Source organism: Notamacropus eugenii, chromosome 5 (assembly GCF_028372415.1).
Source record: "Notamacropus eugenii isolate mMacEug1 chromosome 5, mMacEug1.pri_v2, whole genome shotgun sequence".
Taxonomy (NCBI): domain Eukaryota; kingdom Metazoa; phylum Chordata; class Mammalia; order Diprotodontia; family Macropodidae; genus Notamacropus; species Notamacropus eugenii.
This window is the reverse complement of record NC_092876.1, coordinates 336,914,199-336,939,248: the sequence shown is the minus strand read 5'-3', so window position 1 is coordinate 336,939,248 and position 25,050 is coordinate 336,914,199. Positions and strand designations below refer to the sequence as shown.

Below are 25,050 nucleotides of genomic sequence, written 5' to 3'. Positions count from 1 at the left end.
TGGTCATGTACCTATTTAAGTACTACTTTATTATAGTCATGCCTTATTTAAAACAAGTTGTGAAAAAGTGTCATTTCTAGACACTTAAGCTAGAAGAAAAATTATTAAAAAATGGATATTAGTGTTGAAACTATGAGACTCTCTTTGGTAGTATGTTTTTTAACAGAAAATTGGTGTATGCGTGTATATATAAATAAATGATGTTCTCACATTACATGTTGCTGTAATATTTAGTGTGTTTCAATAAGTAAGCAATTCTATCACCTTCAATTTATAACTGAAGAAAATGAGACAAGTTATTAAAATGCCTGTCCATCATTAGGGAGTATTAGAATCTCTAGTTTCAAACTGGTATTCACCTAATTGAATAGTGTCTAATTGTTTAAGGCGATTTTTTTTTTTTGCTTTGCTAAAGTTCATGGGACTATACAGACTTATATGGCTCAGACATTTTCACACAAAAAAAATGATTTTTAAGTGTCTATTCCTGCACTAACTTGTTTTCCATAGTCAGTGTATTAAACATTTCTTCACAGGTTATGCTTGTAGTTTTTTTTTTTTTTTTACTCCAAAGGCACAGGTGACAAGATGGATAGAATGTTGGGCCTAGAGTCAAGAAGGTCTGCATTTAAATCTAGCCTTAGTCACAAGCTGTGGGACAGTAGACAAATCACAATCTGTCTCACTTCTCCCAAATCTAAAATGGAAAAAATAATAACACCTATCTTCAGGGTTGTTCTGAGGATAAACTGAGTTTTTGTAAAGTGCTTAGTTTATTGTCTAGCATGTAGTGGGCACTTAATAAATGCTTGATGTCTTTCCCTTCCCCATCTCCAAGGCTATATTCAATTTCTTTCATATTAAGAGAGTTCCATGCCATCTTCAATCTTAATAAGAGGAGGAAAAATAACTAGAAGACACAGAATAGCATACACCATACCAATATCAAGAGCCACATGCTTCCAGAAGTGAAAATTTAAATTCTTTGGGACTATGATACCCATCTATATATTTCACAGAGATTTATAGCTGCCAGACCAATTAACAAATAACCAGAACTGTGTAAGTGAAGATAGTAAATAGCAGATATAATTTCAATTCTGGTATTCTATAACTATATTATAGCAAATACTATGAGAGCAGATGGAACTCTATTGATAAATGTAAGATTACATCAGAATTGTATGTTATTTGTAAATTATTGAACTTTATGCAGTCACTACTGTTGAGCAAATAAATGGCCAATGCTTTGCTCTGCTAAATGATAAGCTGATGCTTTCAGAAACATAGTTACAAAAATAACAGGCTAGACAGAATAGATATTTTAATACAGAAAACTGAAGAGCATAATTTTTTCTTCCTTCACAATATGTTTGATTATATTTCCAAGAAAGGAATTCCAATTGTAAAAAAGGAAAGGAAGAAAGGAAGTTGGGAGAAAGGGAAGAGGAAAAGAAAGGGGAAGGGAAGGGGAAAGAAGAGTGAAATCAAGAGATCTTCCCCACCTTCCCCCACTTTAGCTATTCAAAGCTTCTAAATAATAACACAACTTTTCTTAAAGATTTCATTTAAAAGAAAACTTAAATGAAAATAATCTAAACTTCACAGTTTATAATGGTTCACCTGTGCAGGAGGACACTGTAGGGGGTTGTTATCTAGTGTGATCATCTGTAGGTGCCTGAGGTTCCGATAACAAACAGGGATTGATGTAATTTTATTGCAGGAGAAGTCTAACCGTATTAAAGGCAAGTCGGCGAGCTCTGCACGTATGGGAGGAAAATGGAAATGTTTAGTCAATTCAATCTAAAATCCCCCCAAAATAAAAATCATATGACCATGAATAATACATTCTTACAACACTACAAACATTTTTTACCCTAACTAGAACTGGCACTTAAAAAAGGCTTTAAGTCAATCATTGTGTAGGATCAAAATTGCTTTATACAATAAGCTATTACTCTTTGAAGACTAAGCACTAGAGGAGAAGACTGCCAGGAAGGGATCACAGTTTCTGTTAAGCAAGGAACAAGGTTACCATTAGGTCAGCACTACCGAGGGCTTTCAGTATCTGTTGCTCCTAAGGTAATGAGTTAGTTTGACCAAAGTCCCAGAGGAAGCAGGATGAAGAGAGAGGTTGTTGGGCAGGGAAAGAAAAAATAGAAAAGATGTATAAATTTTGGGTAATCTAGTTAGGCTGTGTGTATTGGACATGTTGGGAGTTTTCTAGAATTCTGAGTTAGGAGGCCCAAATATCCATTTATACTATGAACTACTGAAATTCCTCAGTTGGTAAGATCATTGATAAAAGAGCCAAGTTTTAACAGTATAAGGGTCCAGATCAATTTATGTCATCAACCTCTAAGGATTCAATATGTACCTCAACTATTCCTGGTTTCTTTAATGAGTACACTTCATTCTATCTATGTTTAAAATTTTTTTTTCAAAGACTTCAGTTAAATACTGATTTAACTTTTGTATTGTCCAAAATAAAAAAAAAAATAATAATTCTGGAAATTCTAGTTTCTTTTCATCTATCATGACAAAGGAGAACCCCACCATCATTACTTACGCAACTTGAGGATAAATATTTAGATTTTTGTCACACACTTCTCGGTATTCCATCTATGGTGCCTAGGGCTAGGCACATCATGTATCACACATTCAAATAAATACATAGTGAAACAAAATATATATCTCTTGAAAGAATATTAGCATATTACTCTGTCATAAACTTACTTTATCAAAAATATTTGTTTCCCCGAAGTGTTTATATAACTTCAATGCTCAGGATAATGCCCTTATTAAATTCCACCAACTTTTGACCATAGGTGAGTTTTACTAGTCTCTAACTCCTAGAATCTTCTCAGTAGTTCTTGCAAATGGAGGAAGAGCATCACCTTTGGCAAACCAAAACAAAGAAGATGCAGTAGAAGAAACTATTAAATAACAAACTAACCAAAACAGGCTAAAGAGAGACCATGATTTTCAGATATAATGTATTTTCTAATGTGCTGCATGCTATAAATATGTTTCCAAAAAAGTCAAAGCAATAAAACCTTTCTCTTCTCACCTTCAGGTAAACGCACTAAGTGATTTCTTCTGATATTAAGGTCCCGCAAAGACTCCAGGTTGCCAACTTGGGGAGGTAGTGTTTGAATTTCATTACAGCTTACGTCCTATGCCAAAAGGATAAAAAGTAAAGAAATTTCCTAGTATTAGCAATTTATTTATATCAAACTATATGAAAAATGAATGGATTAACATAAATGACTTCTAAAATCCTTAATATTCCTAAAAATTTTTGTTGCCATTTTGTTGCCAATGTAATTTCTATAGTTTGCTCTGGTATTTACTTTTGATAATTATGGGCAGCTAGGTGGTGCAGTGGATAGAGCACCAGTGCAGAAGTCAGGAGGACCTGAGTTTAAATCTCACCTCAGACACTTGACACTCCCTATCTGCGTGACCTTGGGCAAGTCATGTAACCCCAAATGCCTCATCCTGGGTCATCTCCAGTCATCCTGATGAATATCTGGTCACTGGATTCAGATGGCTCAGGAGGAGAAGTGAGGTTGGTGACCTGCACAGCCCTCCCTCACTCAAAACAAAGTCAAGTGCAAGTCATGTCATCATTTCTCTGATGGCATGGTCTTCTTCGGCAATGAAGGATGAACACACTTTTGATAATACCAACCATTACCATTACATTTAGTAACACTATCAACTTCCACAAATGGCTTAGAAAAATCTGAAGATATCTGCTTTAAATTTTATAGTTATGAACAAAAAATTCACAGGATATAACTGTAGTTTTAAAGCTAGAAGGAACCTCTAGAGGTTATCTAATATAAACCATCTAAGATGAGGTAAATGAGGCCCGGAGAGAGTAAGTAACTCTCCCAAGGTTACAATGGTGGTTAAGAGGCAGAACAGGGAACTTGTCCCAGGTCCTATGATTCCAAATGAATCAAGTGCTTTTTTCAATGAAGAAGTTTAAATACGGACAAAAGTAAAAAAAACACAAACACACACAAAGGATCCTAGGAAGATAAAATGCTAAGAAACTCATGCAAGATGAAGTCACAAAAAAATCTTACTTAGAACTCTATTTTAAAGAGTTTGTTCTAATGATGTATTAAGAAAAATAGGCTAAAGGCCAAAGCAGTAAAGATAGTTTTTAAAGAAAAAAAGTCCATTTACTAATACAAATATTCAACAAGTCAAACTGAAAAGTATGCTGGAAAATAAAATGATGATTCATATGGAACAAGGGCAGAAAACAACTGAAACTAAATTAAAAACAGGTTTTTGACAGATTAGTTAACAAAATATCAGAGACTTCCCATCAATATGAAGCTAGGGTACAGATTCATCACTTCTATAATAATATGGGTAAACAGCATAGTTCCCAAGGAGTTAAAATACCTTCATATGCAGATTCCAAGACTGTTAAAAAAAATATCCATATTACTATTATTTTCAAAGTAGACAGAACCACTTTCAGATCCATAATTGTATATGCTATGTATATCATGGGCAAGTTATTTGGGTGAATAAAACTTCAAACTGTCACAACGAAATGCCAGCCAATATAACAGTGAAATGATAACATGTTAACATAGATACTATTTTAAAAATTCCTACTGTCAAGAAGTTCATTTACTTAAACTAAAATTAATTAAAATTGTTGCTGCTTTAAAATGTCTTTTACAATGCTATTCAGATGGTAGCTATTATTCTGACTTTTCTGTAGAGATAATGGAGAAAAAAGAAGTCAAATGTGCTCACACAACTAACAGAGAAGGTCTAAATGGAACCTGGGTGTTTTAATTTCTGCTTTAATGTTCTAACCATCTAATTTAGTTTTTACAAAGATGTTTACAGAATTCAAGTATCTAGTAGTGTTCTACATAGGGCAGGCACTTCAGTGTTTACTGAATTTAACAAGAATTAACATCTTCATTTCAGATAAAATATAACATCAAGAAATGATCTTTTACTGCAACATCAGGCACTTAGATTAGTTATAAAGAATAATTTCACGTCAGTAAGGACTTGATTAAAAAAACATAATGGATTACTAAGGGAAGATTTTGGAGGCTCTTTCCTTGAAGGTCTTTTAAAATAAGATTTGCCTAGAACAGTTTAGTTTTGTAAAATTCTGTATGAAGTCAAAGATATGGGCCAGATGAGCTCTAAAGCTATTTTCATGTCCATTATTCATTGTATATGTCAACTTGATCTCTTTAATATTTAGTGAACTTAAGTCTATAAGTATATTTTTAAAGGGCAAGGTTTCATATTCTATAAGGCAACCTCAAGTATTCACAAAAAATTATGGGACTTTATTATGCCCCAAAGTCCTCTGAAACTAGAGCTATTTCCAAGAAGATTTAAAGTAATTCAGTATTTTCATTAACCTCATGACAGGGCCCAAAGTGGCTAATGAGTAATTAAAAAATACCTAAATTGAAAAAAATTGGGTAAGATATTTTAGTTTATCTACAGAACATGTAAACAAAGTATAAATGTGGAACAAAACACGGACACAATTCATGTGATCCAGTCTTCTGTCAAGCTTGTTTTTGTTTCAAGTATTTTCAGAAGTCAAGTAAATGGCAGAGGTTACACAGAAAGTAAAAATACCAGAAATGTGTAAGATGCTGTAGTGTACTTACAATATACAATTTTAATGCCAGCATACACTGTCAAGTCAACTACTGAAAAAATGTTTCCTAACTTTTGTAACAAATTCTCTCATAAAGAATCAGCTCTAAGAACAACACTAAACTGGATTTCATATGGGTTACATTTTCTTCCCAATTTTACAAATGCGTTCACATTTTCTGAACCTAACTGAAAAAATAAATGTGAGTCAAGTGTGATGTAACTATTATGGTGCTCATTATATTCAACATTTCTTCAAGTACAAGTGGACTCCATTTCATTCCAGCTTATGACTGTAATGTCAGTTCAGGAAAGTGCATGGACACTTTAAAAGGAACGGAGGTAGTAGAAAAAATTAGTGAAGACTCTTAAAAAAATCCAGCCACAGTTAAATTGGGAAAAAAACCCTGATATTTACAAAACGCTTTTATTGTTCAGTTGTTTCAGTCATGTCTGACTCTTCATTACTCTATCTAGAATTCTCTTGGCAAAGATCCTGGAGTGGTTTACCATTTCCTTCTCCAGCTCATTTTATAGATGAGGAAACTGAGGCAAACATGGTCAAGTGACTTGCTGAGGATCACACAGGTAGTAAGTGTCTGAAGCTGGATTTGAACTCAAGTCTTCTTGACTTCAGGCCTGGGTGTTCTAGACAATGTGCCACCCTGATGCCCTGCTTTTCGACGAGAAACATGTTTTTTGTTTTCTTCTACAACTACACTGTGAAAGAGTTAACAGCCAATATTTCTGTAGAGCTTGAAGGTTTGCAAAGGGCTTGACATACATGATCTCTTTTGATTCTCTAGTTAGCCCTGCGAGGTCAATATAAACATTGTTGTACCTGCTTTATATGACAAAACTGAGTCTCAGAATGGTTAACTTACCTGCTTACAGTAACAGTGCTTATAAGCTACAGAATTTGGTCATGAAGTCAAGTCTCCTGACCTTGGGCTAACAAAAACTGCCCATTCTGTCATAACAGTGAGCCAAAATTCCTTATCTAAATTAGGAGTTCTTAACCTGGGGTTTGATAACTGTATTTCAACATAATTGGTTTCCTTTGTATTCTTAGGTATTTTGTATTATGTGTTTAAAAACATTACTCTGAAGAGTCCACAGGCTTTATTAGAGTACCACAGGCTAAAAGAAGGGCCCTTGAGCTAAGTGATATTAATAGAACATATATGAAAAGAATTTTACACATTAGTGGCAAACTCAGTGTTTGAAAATGAAATCTCTATTAAATTCGCAAAACTCACAAAAATTCAAACCATTAGATTAGAGCACAGATCTAATGGAGGAAAGACCCAAGAGTGGTGGGCTGTTTCAAATCCCGTCTCTGTTATGTACTACCTAGTATAGCCTTGTGAACTCTTCCCAACTTCAGTTTCCTTCACTGTAAAATGAGAATGGAAAAGATGACTTTTAAGATTCCCTTCCAGGTCTAAATCTATAATTCTATAATCTTACCAGTGAGCCAGTTAGGTTTTTGCTCTTTTGATGGCCCTCATTCTAGTCTATGATCTCAAAAAAATCTATTATTGTTCAGAAGAAGAAAGAATAAAGAAGATAATGGTTGGATTGGTACAAATCTATTACCAATACTGAAAATGAAACTCAAAGATACATGTTTTCCTGATGGATAATTTGCATATGTAAAGAACGACATATGCAGATTGAACAATGAAAATAACGTATTAACTTACAAGTTCTGTCAAGTTTCTGAGATGTCCAATTTCTTCAGGAAGAGAGACCAATTTATTGTTACTGGCAATTAAGACTTTCAGTGGGAGATTACACATGTGTACTGGCAATGTTGAAAGCTGGTTTCGACTAAATGGGAAAGAAAAGGGGGAAACGATCAGAGAAGACCACCGAGGGAAAAATACTTCACATTCAGAATTCAATAACATATACTAAATATAAGATGCACAGTTCTCATATGGGCACTAATATTTGAAAAGTAAATGCTTTATCCATAAATATATAGGCATTATCCTACTGGCTAACTGGTTGGTTTAAAGAGTTTCAATTTCTTTTCATACTCTCATCTTCAACATCTTTACTGCTTCTACCCTGCAGTCTGCAAACGTGGCCAGATTTTGAATTAAATCAATGAGATTTAAAATTAAATTTGAATTTAATTTTTAAAATTTAAAATTAATCAACTTCTAAAAAAAATCAATTAAGTATGAATTAGGTTTTATTATGTGATAAGACACTGTACTAGGCTCTGAGGATACAAGTACAAAGAATGAAACAAGTCTCTATAACCCTTTCAGGCTACTGTTCTATAATCTCTCCTGCTTTTCAAAGCCAAGCTTCAAGAAAAAGCTATCAACTTCCTGTTCACTTCTAAAACCCTTGCAATTTGGCTTCTTAGGAAACAAGTTGCTCATTACCTGGACACTGGCTATCCTATCTTTTCATTCTTATGACCTTTTTTTCAATATTCATAAAATTGGACTCTTCTTCAGTTTTTAACACTATTAACCACTTCCTTCCACTTGAGCATTCTTTCTTCCTTGGGTTCTGGTGACAATGTTCTCTGCTGATTGTGCTCCTAGTTATCTCACCACTCTTTCAAAGAAAGGACATTTCTTGCCCATCAAATGTGGGTGTTCCTACATGCTCTGCAATCTCTGAGTGATGTCACCAATTCCTAAGAATTCCTCCAATATGCAGAAAACTCACAAATCTACATATCAACTACTTTTGAGCTTTAGCCCTCCATTGCCTAATATCTGCTAGATGTCTCTTGGATGTTCCATAAGTATCTGAGACCCAGACAAAACTCTTTATTCCTTCTAACATGAGAGGGACAGAGAGAGATTGGGGGGGGGGGGAGAAAAAGAGGGGGACAGAGAGAGGAAAAGAGAGAGCAAGAGAGTGAGAGAGAGAGAAACTGCCCACTCTCCTCCATTTCTATTCAGGGAAATAATGTCCTAATGATCCAGATTCCCAACTTTAGAGTCATATTCAACCTTTTACTCTCCTTCCTCCATCATATCCAACCAGTTGCCAAATATAATCTGAATTCCATGTCTCTCTCATTTACCCCCTTCTCTCTATTCACATGGCTAGCAATCTAGTGCAGGCTCTCATTATAATAAACACTTATTGAATGAATTCATTCAATTCTTGCCCAGACCATTGTAATAGCACCCTAATTGGTCTCCACATAGGTGCCAAAATAATCATCCTTAATGGAAAGGTTTGAGGTCATTCCCTTGTTCAAGAATCTTCAATGGCTTTCTACTGCTTTCAAAGTAAAATACAACTCCTCAGTTTAAAATACTCTTAGGTAAGTGTCCTGGCTCCAAAGTACCTTTCTAGCCTTATTCACATCATATTTTCATAAGGCACTCAATGTTCCAGTTAAACCAGCCTCTCAGCAGTTCCCAGAATTCATTATCCATCTTTCATTTCCATGCTTTTGCACAGATTCCTCTCCATTTCCCTCACCTCCATGCCTGGTATGCATTCACTCTTCATATCCAACTCTTTGAATTCTTACTTTCCTTCAGGACTTAGTTCAGGTGTTACCTATTATGGGAAGCTTGCCCTAATTCTCCTGGTTGTTGGTGCATTCTCCCTCTTCAAAATATCTTGCATTTACTTATTTATGTTTGTCATATATTATCTCCCTTCACTAAAATATAAGCCCCCCCCCCCCAAGAGAAATGATTACTAATAACCAATGGTTTGGGAAGATCCAGAGTTTCCCTCTTTTTCTAAAGTCCTGATATTAAAAAGTTCAGTTTGTTGAAGGACATTGATAATAATGAGATTGTACTTTTTTGGTAGAGTAGTCATTGCGTTCTGATCAGGCATGGGTGGTTTGAGTAGATTGCCCAAGACTAGGGGTGTTCTGGGTATAGAGATAGTCTCTCTTTCCAAGAGTGACAAGATGTCACTCTCAGTCCCTCATAATAATATTTGTTCTTTTATTAATTAAGGGTAAGTCACACCTTGGGGAACACTTACTCTTTGAAGGGTATATAAACTGTGAGCCCACCACCATGATTGTCTTTGGTATAAGAGAGAACGCCAAATGACCATTTTTTTTATTAATAAACATTCAGGCCTTATTAATAAAATGATTAAATTACCCAGAAATTATGTCTCTTGAATCTTTTCAATCATCAAACCCTAAAAACAGGAACTGTCATTTTTTTGGCTTTATATTTCCAGTGCCTCAGTTCCATGCACAAGGGCACTTAAAAGATGCTTGATGAGCTTACTGAATTAAGTCTCAATTTAATCTTTAAAATTTTTTCCTTAGTTACCATGGTACCTTAAGGATGCTCTCCATGTTCCCTGTGAAAAACTTACTTGTATGGATAAAACTTGCTAGCTTGACCTCTTCTGCTTTTATCCACACATCAAGAATAGATGTCTAGGCTAGCTCTATCTCCAAAAGGAAATCAACTGTTTTTGAGCTTCTACCATTCATTCATTTCTTCACTCAGATGTGGAAGTGTTAAGTTGTTAAGTGTTATATGGAGTAAAGCTTTGCTGAGGCAGTGACCCTGGCCTCCATTTCCCTGCCTGACCAGGCATTTTCACTGGCTGTCTCCCACGCCTAGACCTCTCTCTCTCCTCATCTCTACTTCTCACTTTTCACCTCTTAGCTTCCCTGTCTTCCTTTAGTCCCATCTTCTGTAAGAAGCCTTTTCTAGGTCTCTTTAATCTCTGTGCCTGCCCTCTAAGATCATTCTCAATTTATCCTGTATAGACCTTCTTTGTACTTTGTGTTCCCCATTAGATCATCTAGTGTCTTGAGAGCAGGACTGTTTTTTGCCTTTCCTTTGTACCCCTGTGCCTGGCACATATGAGATAATTAATAAATGTTTGTGAGATTCCTTTGACAGCTCCCTTTCACTTCTAAATTTCTGAGCTGCAGTAGGGGTGAAGAAGTTGACTAAATGTCTGCACAAAATGTGGCAATAATATGCTGAGCCTTCAGGAAAGAAAAGCCACCAGGCTGCCTAAGGAGGGGAAAACCAACCCAGGTTGGAAAAATGGAGCAGATTAAAGCTTCCTTCTGTGTCACCGGAATTGGGCCCTTGAGTGGTACCTAATGAGAGAAGACCCTCTTGTCTCAAAAATTTTTTTCAAAAAAGAGAAGAACATGAATCACAAAGCAGGATGGACAACGAATGCATAGGAGTTCTATGGTACATTAGTAAACAAAGATTTTAAAGCAGAGATGGATCTGGAGAGGGAGAAGGTAGAAAAAATAGACTGAGCAAAAGCAGAGATGGGAAAGCATAAAATATATTCTAGACACAGTGAGCACATTAGTTTGGGTGTACCATGGGATTCATACAGAAAAATTGTGGGAGATAGGACTGGAGAAGTAGAAGAGACCCTATTTCTGAATGATAGTGAATGTGAGGCTAAGGAATATGGATTTTATCCTATAAATAGTAGAGAGCCATTAAGATTTCTGAGCAAAGAAGTGGGAAAAAGAAAGCAATATTTTATGAAAACTATTTGGCACTGGTATGCTGGATAGACTAGAAAAGGCAAAAATTAGAGGTAGAGAGACTCCCCTTAGTCCCATACCTCTCTTTTCTCCTCCCCTCCAACCCCCTCCCCCACAACTAAAAGACCAGTTATGAGGAGATAAAGACATAAGGACTTGAACTAAGGGATTGGAAAAGGAAGGAATGGATGTCATAGCAAGAGGTCACCTAGTCCAACACCTTCGTTTTACAGATGAGGAAAATGAGGCTCAAGAAGATTCTACATGACATCCTCAAGGTCAAAGAAAAGTAGTAAGTGGTAGAATTGGGTAGAGTCAGTCATTCCTACACCATTTACAGTAATTAACAAAGTAATCTACATCCTGATACCTTTATCAGACTTGAGAACACCTCTACTGCATCAAATAATCAGTGAAAGGCATTAAGTAAGGTGGGGAAATCCTTAATTAATTTAGAAAGAGTGAAAGCCATTAGATGAAATATGATACTCTACACAATTTGGTTTAGCTGAAAAGATGCAGTCATTCCCTCTGGGTCTTGAATAAAAAGAGCACACCAGTTTAAAACCTGGATTGAGAGTGGCAGGCCAGGCTAGTAGTGGAAGCAGTTCCAGCAAAGACCAAGGACTCTGTTGACAAGAATTTTCTTTCCCAGGTTTTTGATAGCTGTACCTCTAGAAGCAACTGCCAGGCTGTAATTCCACAGGAACTGCCTCCCACATTTACAAATATTATCTCACCTGATCCTCACAATAACTTGGGAGATAGGTACTACTTTACAAATGAGTCCCCATTTTACAGTCAAGGAAAGTGAGGCAGACAAACGTTAAGTTACTTGTCCTGTGGTCACAGGTAGTATGTGTCTTAGGGCCAGATTTGAACTCAGGTCTCCTAACTTCAGGCTCAGCACTCTATCTGCTCTGCTACCTAGCTGTCTCTCAGTCTCCATCAGGGCCTGAAGGAAGATGGTGGCCAAGGTGCTAGTCATGGTCTGACTTTAGTGACACACGCTGCCTTCTGTCTTTGCCTCAGGATGCCTTGATGCTTTAGCTAGGCTGGGCTGTGTGCCCTATGAATGATAATTGGCGGGAATGACTAGTTCCTTCTCTTGCAGCAGTTGCTTCTCTAGATGATGGTTGGGAGAGCTGTACTAGAATAAGTACCAGTGCTCTGGCAGGTACTGCAGCTTCCAGGGTTCTTGTGCTCATCTGCCTGGGGATGGCATTTGGTTGGCCTTTGCTGCAGGTGGTGATGAGAAAGGTGGGTCCTCTTTTCCCCAATGATTTCTCCCCTCAAAGAGGGCTGTGGGACTTGGGCTGAAAGCAGGTCTGGTGGTTTGGGAGACACTGCTATTGCTAAGGCTGTTGGGCTTGGGGTCCTGGTTGTTTCCATCAAGATCTGAGAGGAGATGGTAGTCAAGGTAGTGGTGGCAACAGTTTGATTCCCTTGGCATATGCTGCCTCTTATCTCTTCCTCCATGTGCCTTTGTTGTTTCAGCTAGGCTGGCTTGCCTGCCCTGTGAAAAGCAACTTATATCTTAGTCTGACAATGACAATGTCAGATGACTTCACCAAGGTCACCCAGCATGTGTCAGAGGCAGAACTTGAACCCAAGAATTCCTAACTGTGCTAAGCTCTCTATCCAGTATACTATGCTGGCCAAGATGCAATACATTTTAATTAAGACAGAGAAATATTAAAACATAAAGAAATTTGCAAAGACCTATGTGAAATAATGTAAAATTTTTTAAAAGCAGCTCAGAAAAATTATGATATTTTATGCAATAGTTGCCAAGCAAGTTTAATTGATGTTTAGTGTTGTATATAGAAATAGGACCTCAATGTATGATTTCATTGGGATAGGGAACTCCCAGATACGGAATTTCCTTTAGCCAATCCAGGCTTGCATTTTTCTGTAACTTATGGTTTTAGAGATTTGCCTAGAGCATTGAGAGGTTGACTTGCCTAAGGTCATACAGCTAGTATGGATTAGAAGCAATATACATGAACCCAAATTTTCTTGGTTTTGAGGATGATTCTCTAGCCATTGTACCATGCTGTCTCATTTTTTCAAAGAATAAAAAAAGAAATCCTCTATGTTAAATATCTAATACTAACCTGAGTTAATAACTTAAAAGTAGAGAAGTTGAGAACTGGTTAATTTTAATTCCTTTTTTATCTTATTTCTATCTTATGCCTATGACTCATAAAAACAGGCACCATCTTACATACTTGTGTGTCCTTGTTATCTAGCATTATTTCTTGTATACATTAATCTTCGAATAAGAAGGTAAATAAGAATCAAGCTACACATGTAGATAAGAGAGCTACAATATCAGACCTCTTTCCAGTTGATGAAATATATTTTTAAAAAAAATTGAGACCTAAGGCTATGATGACCATTTAAGAGCATCAGACCATTTGATGTCAATAGTGAAAAGAAAAAAATATCAAAATCTATGACTTAAATACTGCCTGGACAAAAAAGGAAAAACAGGAAAGATCAGGAAATACTGTTGGTACAGACAGGATGATGTACACACAAATGATGTAAACCCAACATGCAATGTACTGTATGTAGTGTTAAAGTAAAGATATATTTATAAGAGGAAAATCTACAACAGAAGTGATAAAAGTGATTTAAAAATAATCTATTACTCTTACCTGATATTTAGAAATGTTAATGCTTGTAGATTCAGAATTGCCTCTGGGATGTACCGAATACAGTTCTGATACAAATTGAGACTCTCAAGAGAAACGAAGTGGCATGCTTCTGTAGGAATTTCTGAGAGGCGATTCCTTGAAAGATCTGAAAGGAAAATACATTTCTCAATACTTAAAACCAATTTCTCAAGTCCTCATTTTGCTGAAATACTAATTACAAAACCAGGGTGTATATATGTGCATGTGTATATATGTATGTATATATATATATATAATATATACACACACACACACACACATATATATACATATATATGTATGTATGTATTTTAAGTCATTCACAGTGAAGGCACTCAATAAATAGTTGTTAATTGATAAAATTTGCCAAAGTTTACAAATTTTATACTATTAAAATGGTTTTGATCACTTTAACATAAGAAACTCTATATATTGTATTTTTTTTTTAACTACTAGTAAATTTACCAACAACCAACTTAACCATCACACGTCTGAAAATGGGCTAGGTGGTGCAGTTGATAGAGAATGATGGACTTCAATCAGAAACAGGGGGATTCAAATCCTCACTCAGATACTTGTTTAGCTATGTCATCCTAAGTAAGACATTTAACTTTAGCTTCAGTTTCCCCATCTCTAAAATGGGTATAACACAACAGCATTACCTCAAAGAGTTGTGAGGTACAAATGAGATTTACTGATAAAAAATCTCTTTTCAAATCTTTAAATACTATATAAATGCTAGCTATTAGTGATTGTTATCCTACAACTATAGTTCACTACCTCTCTACCAAGAAGCGGTAGATCCACTGAAGTTGAGATTAGTCTCCGCCAAAGTTATCATTCAATTTTAGGAAGCCCTTGGAAAACAGTTTTCCCTAGCCCACACAAAAAATGTGCTTCTCCAAAGTTTCCAAATCATTCAGAAAATATTTAGACAAATGCCCTGCCCCCACCAGTTTCTCCAGATATTTTGACACTTATGAACTTTCAAAAATAGTAATTACCTTGGAATTCATATCTATTCAATTTGTTTTTTTAAGTGAATTTAATAATAAAAAAACACAAATATTCACACATACAAGAAGAAAAAAGAGTGAAATTGTGAATTTCTGTTATATACAGTTTTATACCAGATTAGATTACCTAAGGCCAGTACCCTGGTAGTTTAGGTTCAGTTTTGGGATGAAATGGTGTACTTATAAGTCATTCAACAATTTAACAAAAGAAGATTTACTTAGCTATAGCAAGGGAAGGACATTCAATGAGAGGACACTCTGATTTGACTTAGCTAAGTGAAGTCCTTCTGTCTCTTAAGATGGTCATTATGGTCAGCCAGCCAGATCTCCAAGTCAGGCAAGAATTCCTCAAGGTTGTTTTATACCAGTGCAACCAACTAAAGCCACAGCCTTTAATCTCTTGAGACAAGCACAAGAAAAGCTAACCTAACTCACATGGAACAGGGCAGCAAAGTGAGCTGCAGAAGGTAATGGAAAACAGCTCCAGTATCCTTGCTAAGAAAATCTCAAATGGGGTCACAAAAAGTCGGATACAACTGTAAACAAATGAACAAGAAAACCTGCATGGGGTAGAGAAGGGAACTAGGATACTGCTCCCACTATACCCTAATTACTTGATGGTAAGTAAGGTCTTTAAGAGTAGTGTTGTCACAATCAAACTGAAACATATCAGATCTTGGATCCCTGCAGACAGCATAATGATTTAAAAAACCACAAATGAACATTATTTATGTTTTACTATATTTTTATTTATTTTAATATTAAACAATTCTCAATTACATTTTTATTTGGTTGGAGCTGCACTCAAGAGTACTGAAGACCATGAGTTTGACATGTTTGTTCTAGGAAGACTTCTACCACCCAAATGACTTTAGAGTTATTACTAGTCAATCCTGAACGCACAGATGCAATAAAATCTAATATACGTAGCAATAAAAAAGAAAAACTCAGACAGAAAGCTAACACAAAGCACAACAAAATAATTTAATAACGTCCTGAAGCAGTGACTGAATATAGGAGAAAGAAGACCAAAAAACCAAGGCTTTGCCCCACCTTGGAGAAGGACGGAGTTTTAAATCTAAATGATCTGGTCTATGTGGTGGGCGAATAGCCATTTACCCACTTAGTGTTGCATGGCCCACTTCCCTTCCTGAGACTCACTGGGGATAAGAGGAATAACAAGTCTTTCCCCCTTTAAGGCTTTTGAGTGACTGTCACCTGACTTTTGTGGAAACTGGGTAGACATTTGTTACCTTTCCCTTTCTTCCAGAGAGTAAGCCAAACCTCAAGAATGCCACCCTTTGATCCTCTAATTGCTGCTCAGGGAGGAGTTGTCCAAGTGACCAATGGATATCCTACAGGAAGCCATGTGGAAGGACCAAATAGTTGTAGATTATAGTAAGCAGAGGGTTAAACTAGGTCTGCTATTGCCACTGCCCATGTCAGTGTCTATTCTGCTGAGGTCCATAATTCTGCCCACTTTATTGCTGCTGAGGCCTGACATATGATGTGTTTCCATTAAAGCAAAATATACTAAAGTTTTTTTGCTTCTGAGATTACTTTAAAAATAAATGATTATCTCTTCTTTTAAAAAAAGTTTACCATAGGAAGCAGTTACAGCTAAACATTTAACAAAAGATCAGATGGATGTTAGATAGGAATGTTAGATTTTTTTTAAAATAGGATGAGATGCTAAAGTAGAATATGATAGGACACAGCCTGAAAATTCTAAATCTTTTATTCTTTATATTAGAAAAAGTACTTATGTAATTGAAGCAATTCAAAACAAGGCAAAATTATTTTAATGTCCTTATATTAACTACATTAACATAAAATATGGTAAAAAAAGAATTATATTGCCAGTTTGACAAAAAAAAAATGACATCATATAATGAAAGGAAAGAAGGAATTCAAGTTAATTTTAAAATGTAGCAAATCAGAGCAAAGGTAGCCAAAATAATCATGGTACATTTTAAGATAACAAGGCACATTATCTACTCTATCTGCTTCAAATACTGATATATCACACTAGTATAACTAAATCAGCTTTAAAGCACAGACAAATATGATTTATATCTTGAGAAAAAAACTGATAATAAAATAAATATGCTTATAAGACTCCTCTCTATACTTATTATATTTCTTTTCCTCATAACTTTCTTGGAAATGAATTTCAAAATAACCAGTTATTTTAACAAATGACCTAATCTTAAAAATAGAGTTTCTAATTGGAGGGTTTGGAGTGTTTTTTCAGATTAAGTTGTATTTTGACAGTAGTCAATTTTTCCTCTATTAATTATATGAGCTTCAAGAATAGCATGAACTCATAAATTAATTGAATACCTTCATGAAATATTTGGCTCATAGGTCATAGAGAAAATACTGATGGAGACTGTGAGGCTTTTTCTCTATGCTTCTTGAAAGAGAAACTCACTGGACATCAAGAAAATTTCCATCAAATAGCATAATGAAAAATCTTCTATGATTTAAAAGAGGAACCCAGAAAACATTCTTAAGTTAACCCAAAAGCTAAAACTAAAAAAAAAGTTTTGTGTCAATGAATGACTTCCTTGTTTTAAAGGAATTTTTTAGAAACCCAAGTGAATGAATAATTACACAAAAATTTTAAATAAAATAATAGCAACAAAGAGACTATTAAAAATAAGAGAAAAATTACACACTATAACTAGGCTGGATTTATACCAGGAACGAAGAGTTGGTTCAATATTAAAAAATGATAAATATAATAGATTAGAATAATGAGAACAATAACAACCAAACCACCTATAGGACTGTCAATAAATTTAGCATTTATTTTTACAATACAGCATCTATTTCTGCTATAAATACTACAAAAAATAGGATAAACAAACTTTTCAGTAATATGATGAGTAATACCTAACTCAAATAAAAATTCAGCATTATATGGAATAGGGATAATCTAGTCCTTTCCAATAAGACTGGGGTAAAGCAAGGATGTGTACTACTTGATACACTTCTAGAAATGCTAGCTACATAAATAAGACAAGAAAAACAAATGGGGGAAATAATCATAGTCAAAGAACAAAGTTATCTCTTTTGAAATAATAAAAAGATTTATATAGAGAACTCCTGAGAGTTAAAACATTAAAACATTAACTAAAAAAATTTCAGTCAACTTGCAGGAAATGAAATATCCAAACAAATAATCAGTAGTTCTGTATATTATCAACAAAACCTAGGAGGAAAAAATATAAAGAAAAATTCCAGTTAAAACATCTGCACAAATGCCTTGTTGCCTATCACCTCTTTGTTAAGAGGAAAATAGCAAGTTTCATGATCTGGAATCATGACTGGTCACTGTAATGGTCGGAAGTGGAAAGGGCAGTAAATAAGCATTCACTCAGTGCCTACTATTTAGCACCTATAATATGTATAAAGTCTTTAGTGCAGTACCTGGCATATAATAGACATTTGACAGATGTTTGACTGACAACTATAAAACTACAATGGCTAAAATAGAAGACCCAAATAAACTGGTTAATCCTTTGACAAATCTTGCTGTTTCTACCCCTTTCCACAGAACTACTGCTATGTAGATCAGCTTTCAAAAGCAGTATAAAAGCAAGATTCTGACTCCTTCTCTTCTTTCAGGTACAGGATAAAAAAGAAAATATGCTGGTTCTTATGAGGATGGAACAATGTCTGGCTTGTAAAAGTAGGGAATAGGATGTGGGAATGACAACTAGCTCCTCCATCATCTTTAACATGGTAAATAATTCCAGTCCCCTGCAATGGTTTGATGTTACTTTACACATTAAATGTAATCCTAAGAAGTTATCTCTTCATCAGATAGCTCTGGAGGAGAAGTAAAGCTGGTGATGACCTGCACAGCCCTCCCTCACTCAAAACAAAGTCAAGCGCAAGTCATGTCACTATTTCTGATGGCATGGTCTTCTTCAGCAACGAAGGATGAACACACACACACAAAGTTGTACCAAGCATAATGTAAGTACTCTTGAACTTGAATGACTCACTGGCATTTCTATATATTTATAATAAAATAAAATTAATATTAATAATGACTTCTATACATTGCAATATCATCCAGTGCCTTTTCATTTAAAAAATAAATTATGTACAATATTATTTTAGGGTCAAGTATATAATTCTCAGAAAAATGATTTTGCACAAATTTCATATTTCACCAACCATAATACTCATTCCTTGACCAACAAGAGATGAATCTAATAGTTCAATACAAATTTATGTTACACAACCTCAACTGGGCTCTCATAGCTGCTAGAAAATCATTCTATGTATTTGTGGGATTTTGCAATGGTACAAAATCTTTGACTACAGATTGGCTATCTGTGTGTGTGTGTGTGTGTGTGTGTGTGTGTGTGTGTGAGAGAGAGAGAGAGAGAGAGAGAGAGAGAGAGAGAGAGGGAGAGAGAGAGAGAGAGAGAGAGGGAGAGAGAGAGGGAGAGAGAGAGGGAGAGAGAGAGAGAGAGAGAGAGAGAGAGAGAGAGAGAGAGAGAGGGAGGGAGAGAGGGAGGGAGAGAGGGAGGGGAGGGAGAGGGGAATGGGGAGGGGGAGGGACAAAGAAGTCAAAAACGACTTCTAAGTTGCAAGCCTGGGGGTCTGGGAGCAGTGTTGTCCTTTACAGTAGTAAAGAAGATAGGAGGGGAAAGTTTTAAGGGGGAAGATAATGAGTTAAATTTTGAACATGTTGAGTTTAAGGTATATACTGGACATCCAGTTTGAGATGTCTGAAAAGCAGCTAGAGATACTAGCCTGGAGGTTAGCAGAGAGGTTGGGTCAAGATAGGCTGGACTGATAAATTTGTCTGACTTTTATTTGTTACAACAGTTTTTTTTTTCCTTTTTTGTGGGTGAGGGCATGAAGGAAGGGAAAATGAGATAACTTTTAAAAAGCTTTCTGTATGTTTGTAAGGCACAGGTGACACAACTTTCAAGAGCAGGTGGTTAAGGAGTGATTAATACAACTTCCAAACCTTGTCTCTGGTCTCCACATGCCTTATCTCAGCTCTATTAATAGCCTAAATCTCTCCTCTTAAGAAAGATTTTCAACTCTTTTTTTCTTTCCCATTTGTGTGGTTCAGATATTTAAAATACCCTGTGTTAAGCACAGTTCCCAGGAGACTGAAGATTTCCTACAATTTTTTTTCTCTTGGAAGGTCTAACTACCCAAAAAAGGAATATTATTTGTAATTGCTTTCTTGTAATGCCAGAAGTAGTTATTGGTCACACTTTTAAAATCAGCTCTTTTTTTTCTCCTTTTTCCTTGCCCAAGGGAAAAACTGTTTTCTATTTTATGTGGCTTATAAAATGCCATGAGAAAAAGATTACAATTACCCTACGTAAGTATACAGGTAGCTTGTCATCAAAAGATGTTGTCAAAGGTGCTTTAGTAACATTCTTAAGTTTTTTACTCCAGTCTATGCTATTTGTATGCTATGCTATGTATCTGGTTGAGTTTTTTTCAATTTAATTCCTCTTGTTAAATCCTTTTAGATCATTTTCAAATCGAATTCTGATTTATCAAGGGGCTATACTGTTTGTTTGTTTTTGCAAAGCACTTTTTAAACAGAATTTTTTTAAAAAAATCCTATCTTTTTATGCAGAAGTATAACAGTGTTCTCTTCTGAGATACTAAGTGGGCCAGCAGAGGCATCACATATGGAAATCAGACCACTGCTCTGGATCATAGCATGATACAGTTGATCTGTAAGCATTATCATTTCAACTTTGAAGGAAATGAAGGCAAAGAAATGAAATTTGGCCATATGTAAATTGAATTTACAACTAGAACAGAATGATCACAGATTTGCAATAAACAAAGTAGATGCTTAATCTTTGCTGAATACTGAATATGACAAGTCTCCCAACTTACAAACAGCCTGCACTTCACTAATGTGGCATGTTTCAAACTTAGATGATGTTTTTCCATGGAAACAATAGATTCAAACTAACCCACAAAAATAAATTTAGCCCCAAATGTAGCTGAAACATTGGACTTCTGAAATTTTGCAGTGTAAAGTAAAAGGAAGCAATAATACTGCAATAAAAACAAAACAATAAAACAGAGTAAAAAAATAGTACCTTTGTATACTGAATGGTGGATATTGAAGTCTGAGAAAAAGTAGGCTTAATAAGAAGGTGTGGATAACTCTTGTGCAGAGTCTTAAGCATCCATTTCAAAGGCTTTAGAATTGTTTACTTCAAATCTTGAAATTTTCCTTTCCCATAATACAGGCAAAACATCTACACTACTAATAAATTTTACCAGTCACCAAATTAGTGTTATTTTTTGGCTGACAAATGGGAGCAAACTGCAGCACGAAAGACGGGAAGAAAGATGAGGAATTCAGAATGTGTGATTACTCAATCTGATTGATCACACTCAACATGATAAACCAAGTAACCAACCTGCCCTCCAATTTTATGTGCATACTCCTTTGTGCCACTGATATATTATAAACAAAACAGATGAAAGGATATTAACCCACCTTCAACTAACACTAAGGAATAGGAGAGAGAGCTGACAATTTGTTAACAAATTTCTTGGAACAACATACGCTGTAATCCCTTTTTTAAAGTCTATTTCAAAATGCTTTGTTTCCTTTTTAGTTAAATAAGCCCACTGCTAGGACTATCTCTTTTCTGGATAAATATGAGAGATTAAATCTAAACTAAGTAACTTGCTTTATTAACAATAAATCAAGACACCATTTCTGCTATTATTTCTTAGACATACACTTTTAAATCATTATTACTCAAATGCATTCTATGATGATACAAGAAGAGTCTAAGTGGTTAACCCCTCACTATAACTGAAATTTCCATTAACTATATTGCCTTCAAAGTCAGACCACTGTTCCAAATTATTAAATAGAATGTGAAGAAAACTTTTTGACAAAAGCTTTCAAGAAAAGGAACTCTATCTACTAAACTACTACTACTACTACTGCTTTACTGTTAAAAAAAGAGAGACCCTCACAATTTATTCAAACACTGTGAAGGAACTCTTCTAGTAATCTTTTTTTTCTGCAGTTGAATGGCAAATTCCTATCTTAATAAAGTTTCAAAAGGGAGGAAATCAGACTTTTTTTCCCCCCTCATAACTCATTGTCTAGTGCTAGAGGGTCAAAATAGAATCTGCACAATACATCAGAATGTTTTTCCCTTACATTCAAAAAGTGGGCTGGTCTCACTTCACACCATTAAAATTCATGCCTGGAGGATTTCCTGATGTAAGAAGGTTTGTGGAGGGATGGGGGTAGGGAGAAGCCAAGGATGGGGATTGATTGTAGATTTTTTTTTTTTTTTTTGCAGCTATCCTGATTTACTCCCCACTCCCCTAACCTAGCACATGAGTCATTTTCTAAATGAATTTCTTTACCAGGTATTGTTAGCAGATGCTTCCAAGTCCAGTTATAACTTTAGTTGAAAAGGAAATTCAGACTATTACATCTGCATGTTAGTAAATGATTTTGATATGACTGGATCAGGAAACTAAAAATTCTCCCTGAATTCTTATTAACCCTCTTCTTATTCTACTCCTTTTAGTCATTTTCCCCACTAATTTACTACTACACATAATTTGCAAGTGTGGAATATAAAGATATATCACTGAATGACTAAGATTAATAAGATAAAAGAATGTAAATTCTGGAAGGGACTTTACAGATCATATAGTCCACCATTCTCATTTTACACATGTGGAAACTGAGGCTTATTTGTTTAGGTTACACAGTTAGTTAATGATAGAGCTGGATTCAAGTACTGATTCTTGAGTTCCAAATGGATCAACAATTTACATATTCTTAAAAGCCCTAGAATACAAAGGATTCTATTTTTCACAATTATAAATTTTTAACAAGCTGTGTGATTTAAGGGCAATAAATGTCTGCATACACACTCCTCATGAAAGTATGACGTAAGGAAGTGACTCAAATTTATCAGAGTAAGAGGTATTCTTCAATTAACAGGTGGAAAAAGGAAGTGAACAGGCAATTCTCAAAAAAGAAACAAAAGTTATCCATCACCACAGGATATCTAATGATCAGACAAATGAAGTTTAAACATCTCAGATTTCATTTGACACATCAAACTGGCAAAATAAAAAATGGACAAAATTTAATGCTGGCATGGTTGTATTAAAACAAGTAGTAAACTTGTAGTAAAACTTTACTGGGTAGTTGGATTATGAGCTGGTCCAACATTTTTGCAAAGCAATATGGAATTATACAATAAGAGACTGGAATAATAATAAGAGTGATATAAATACCCTTTGACCAGAAGCCTAAAACCTCTCTAAAAAGGTTAGGGAAAGAAAAAAAGCCCTATCTACACAAAAACATGACAGGCCAAAGTACACAGAATAGCAAAAAACCAGGCTCCTTCAACCATTACCCTAAATCTCTCTCACCTTTTTCACAGCCAAATCCTAGAAAAAGTAGTTTGCATTCACTGACTCCACTTTTTCTCCTTTCATTCACTTCTTTAAGTCTTGCAATTTCCTTTCCACCCTCACCACTCAAGTGAAACTATTTTCTCCAAAATTACCAATGATCTTTGAACTGTCAAATTCAATGGCCTTTTCTTAGCCCTCTTGCTGCTTGACTTTTCTGCAGCTTCTAACACTAACTACCTCTCCTAAATACTCTCCTCTGGGTTTTCTTGACCATTTTCTTTTGCCTTCTATCTGATCACTCTTTGGCCGCATCATCACCCAAATTCCACTCCATAACTGAAAGTATACTCCAAAGTTCTGTCCTTGGTTCCCCTCTTTTCTCTCTCTACATTATTTCATCAGTTCCCACAAATTTAATTATCATCTCTACAAAGAAGACTTCTGCATCTGTCTTATCTATATCCAGCCCTAATCTTTCTTCTAAATTCTGTCCTGTATTACCTGTATTGGATTATCAGACGTTTCAAACTGCATCTCTTAGGCATCTCAAACTTGGCCTCTACTTCTACAAAATTCCTCACATCTACCCCATCCCCACCACTAACCGCAAACAATTCAGAGCCTCATTATTTTTGCCCAAACTGTTATAACAACCCTCTACTTGGTCTCCCCGACTTAAGTTTCTCCTCTTTCAAATCCAACTTTCATACAGCTGTCCAAGTCTAAAGCACAAGCCCATGTCAATCTCCTGATCAGTCAATTCCAATGGCTTCCAAATTCCTCTTAGATTAAACACAAACTAAACTCTTTACAACTTAGTGCCAATCAGCTTTAATATAAATACATCACTACACTTCATGCACTGGATAGTTCAACCAAATGGACTTTTTTAACTAGACTGTAATTTCACTAATATAAGGAACTCAAGGGAGAAAACTCCTTTTATCAATGCAGATCAATATCAGGTCTGTACCTTATTTAACTAAGAGAATGGTCTGGGGCCTTGACTTTCCAGGATCACAATTCGAGTCAGTGTGAAAGGGCAGACTAATGGGATTAGAGCCCAGGTTTTTCTGAATGAGGCTGGTGATCTATCTAAACTGGCCTTTTACTATTCTTTGTATCTTATATCCTGCCTCCCGTCTCTGATGTTAAAAATCAGACTAGTTAAAAAAAAAAAAAATCTATGCTATTAGGTTTTTTTAAAAAAATCAGCTGTTAACTTATTAATTCAATTTTTTCTATTTTACTAAGCTCTACTTTTATTTTTAGTATTCCTATTTTGGTGCTTTTGAATTTTGGAAGTTTTGGCTTTACTGCTTTTCTAATTTTTTTCTTTTTTTAAGTTGCACAATACATTTGTTAATTTGTTCTTTCTTTTGTTAAAGAGATATAAAAATTTCCCTAACGGCTACTTCATTTACATCTCATAAATTTTGGTATATTGTTTCATTGTCATTTTCTTTGATAATATTTTCTACTGTTTCTATGATTTGTTCTTTAAGGCTGTTACTTAGTTTCAATTAATTTTTAACTTTTTCTTCAAAGGCCCTTTACTGAATACAATTTTACTGCACTGTTATCAATAAAGGTGGTATTTAGTATTTATGCTTTTATAAGGTTTTTTAATGCTTTGATACATAGTCAATTTTTGTAAAGATCCCATGCAGAGCTAAGAAATGTGCAAAAATGCATAAACTTTTTTAATTTTCATTCAGTAGTCACTACACATCTATCATCTCTTAATTTTTCTCAAATTCTATTCAAGCCTTTAACT

At 35.2% G+C, this 25,050-nt stretch overlaps 1 protein-coding gene across 12 annotated transcripts in view; it reads right to left on the bottom strand.

Annotated features, from left to right (window-relative positions):
* Window positions 1–25,050, bottom strand: part of LRCH3 (leucine rich repeats and calponin homology domain containing 3) — a 160,681-nt gene that overhangs the window by 76,142 nt on the left and 59,489 nt on the right. For all 12 annotated transcript variants that reach the window (XM_072613709.1, XM_072613704.1, XM_072613712.1 and 9 more), the window contains exons 2-5: window positions 13,822–13,966; window positions 7,374–7,500; window positions 3,071–3,176; window positions 1,624–1,760 (exon numbers count right to left, since the gene is read on the bottom strand). In XM_072613709.1, coding sequence (XP_072469810.1) covers window positions 1,624–1,760; window positions 3,071–3,176; window positions 7,374–7,500; window positions 13,822–13,966 — 515 coding nt within the window. The remainder of the gene's footprint in view (window positions 1–1,623; window positions 1,761–3,070; window positions 3,177–7,373; window positions 7,501–13,821; window positions 13,967–25,050) is intronic.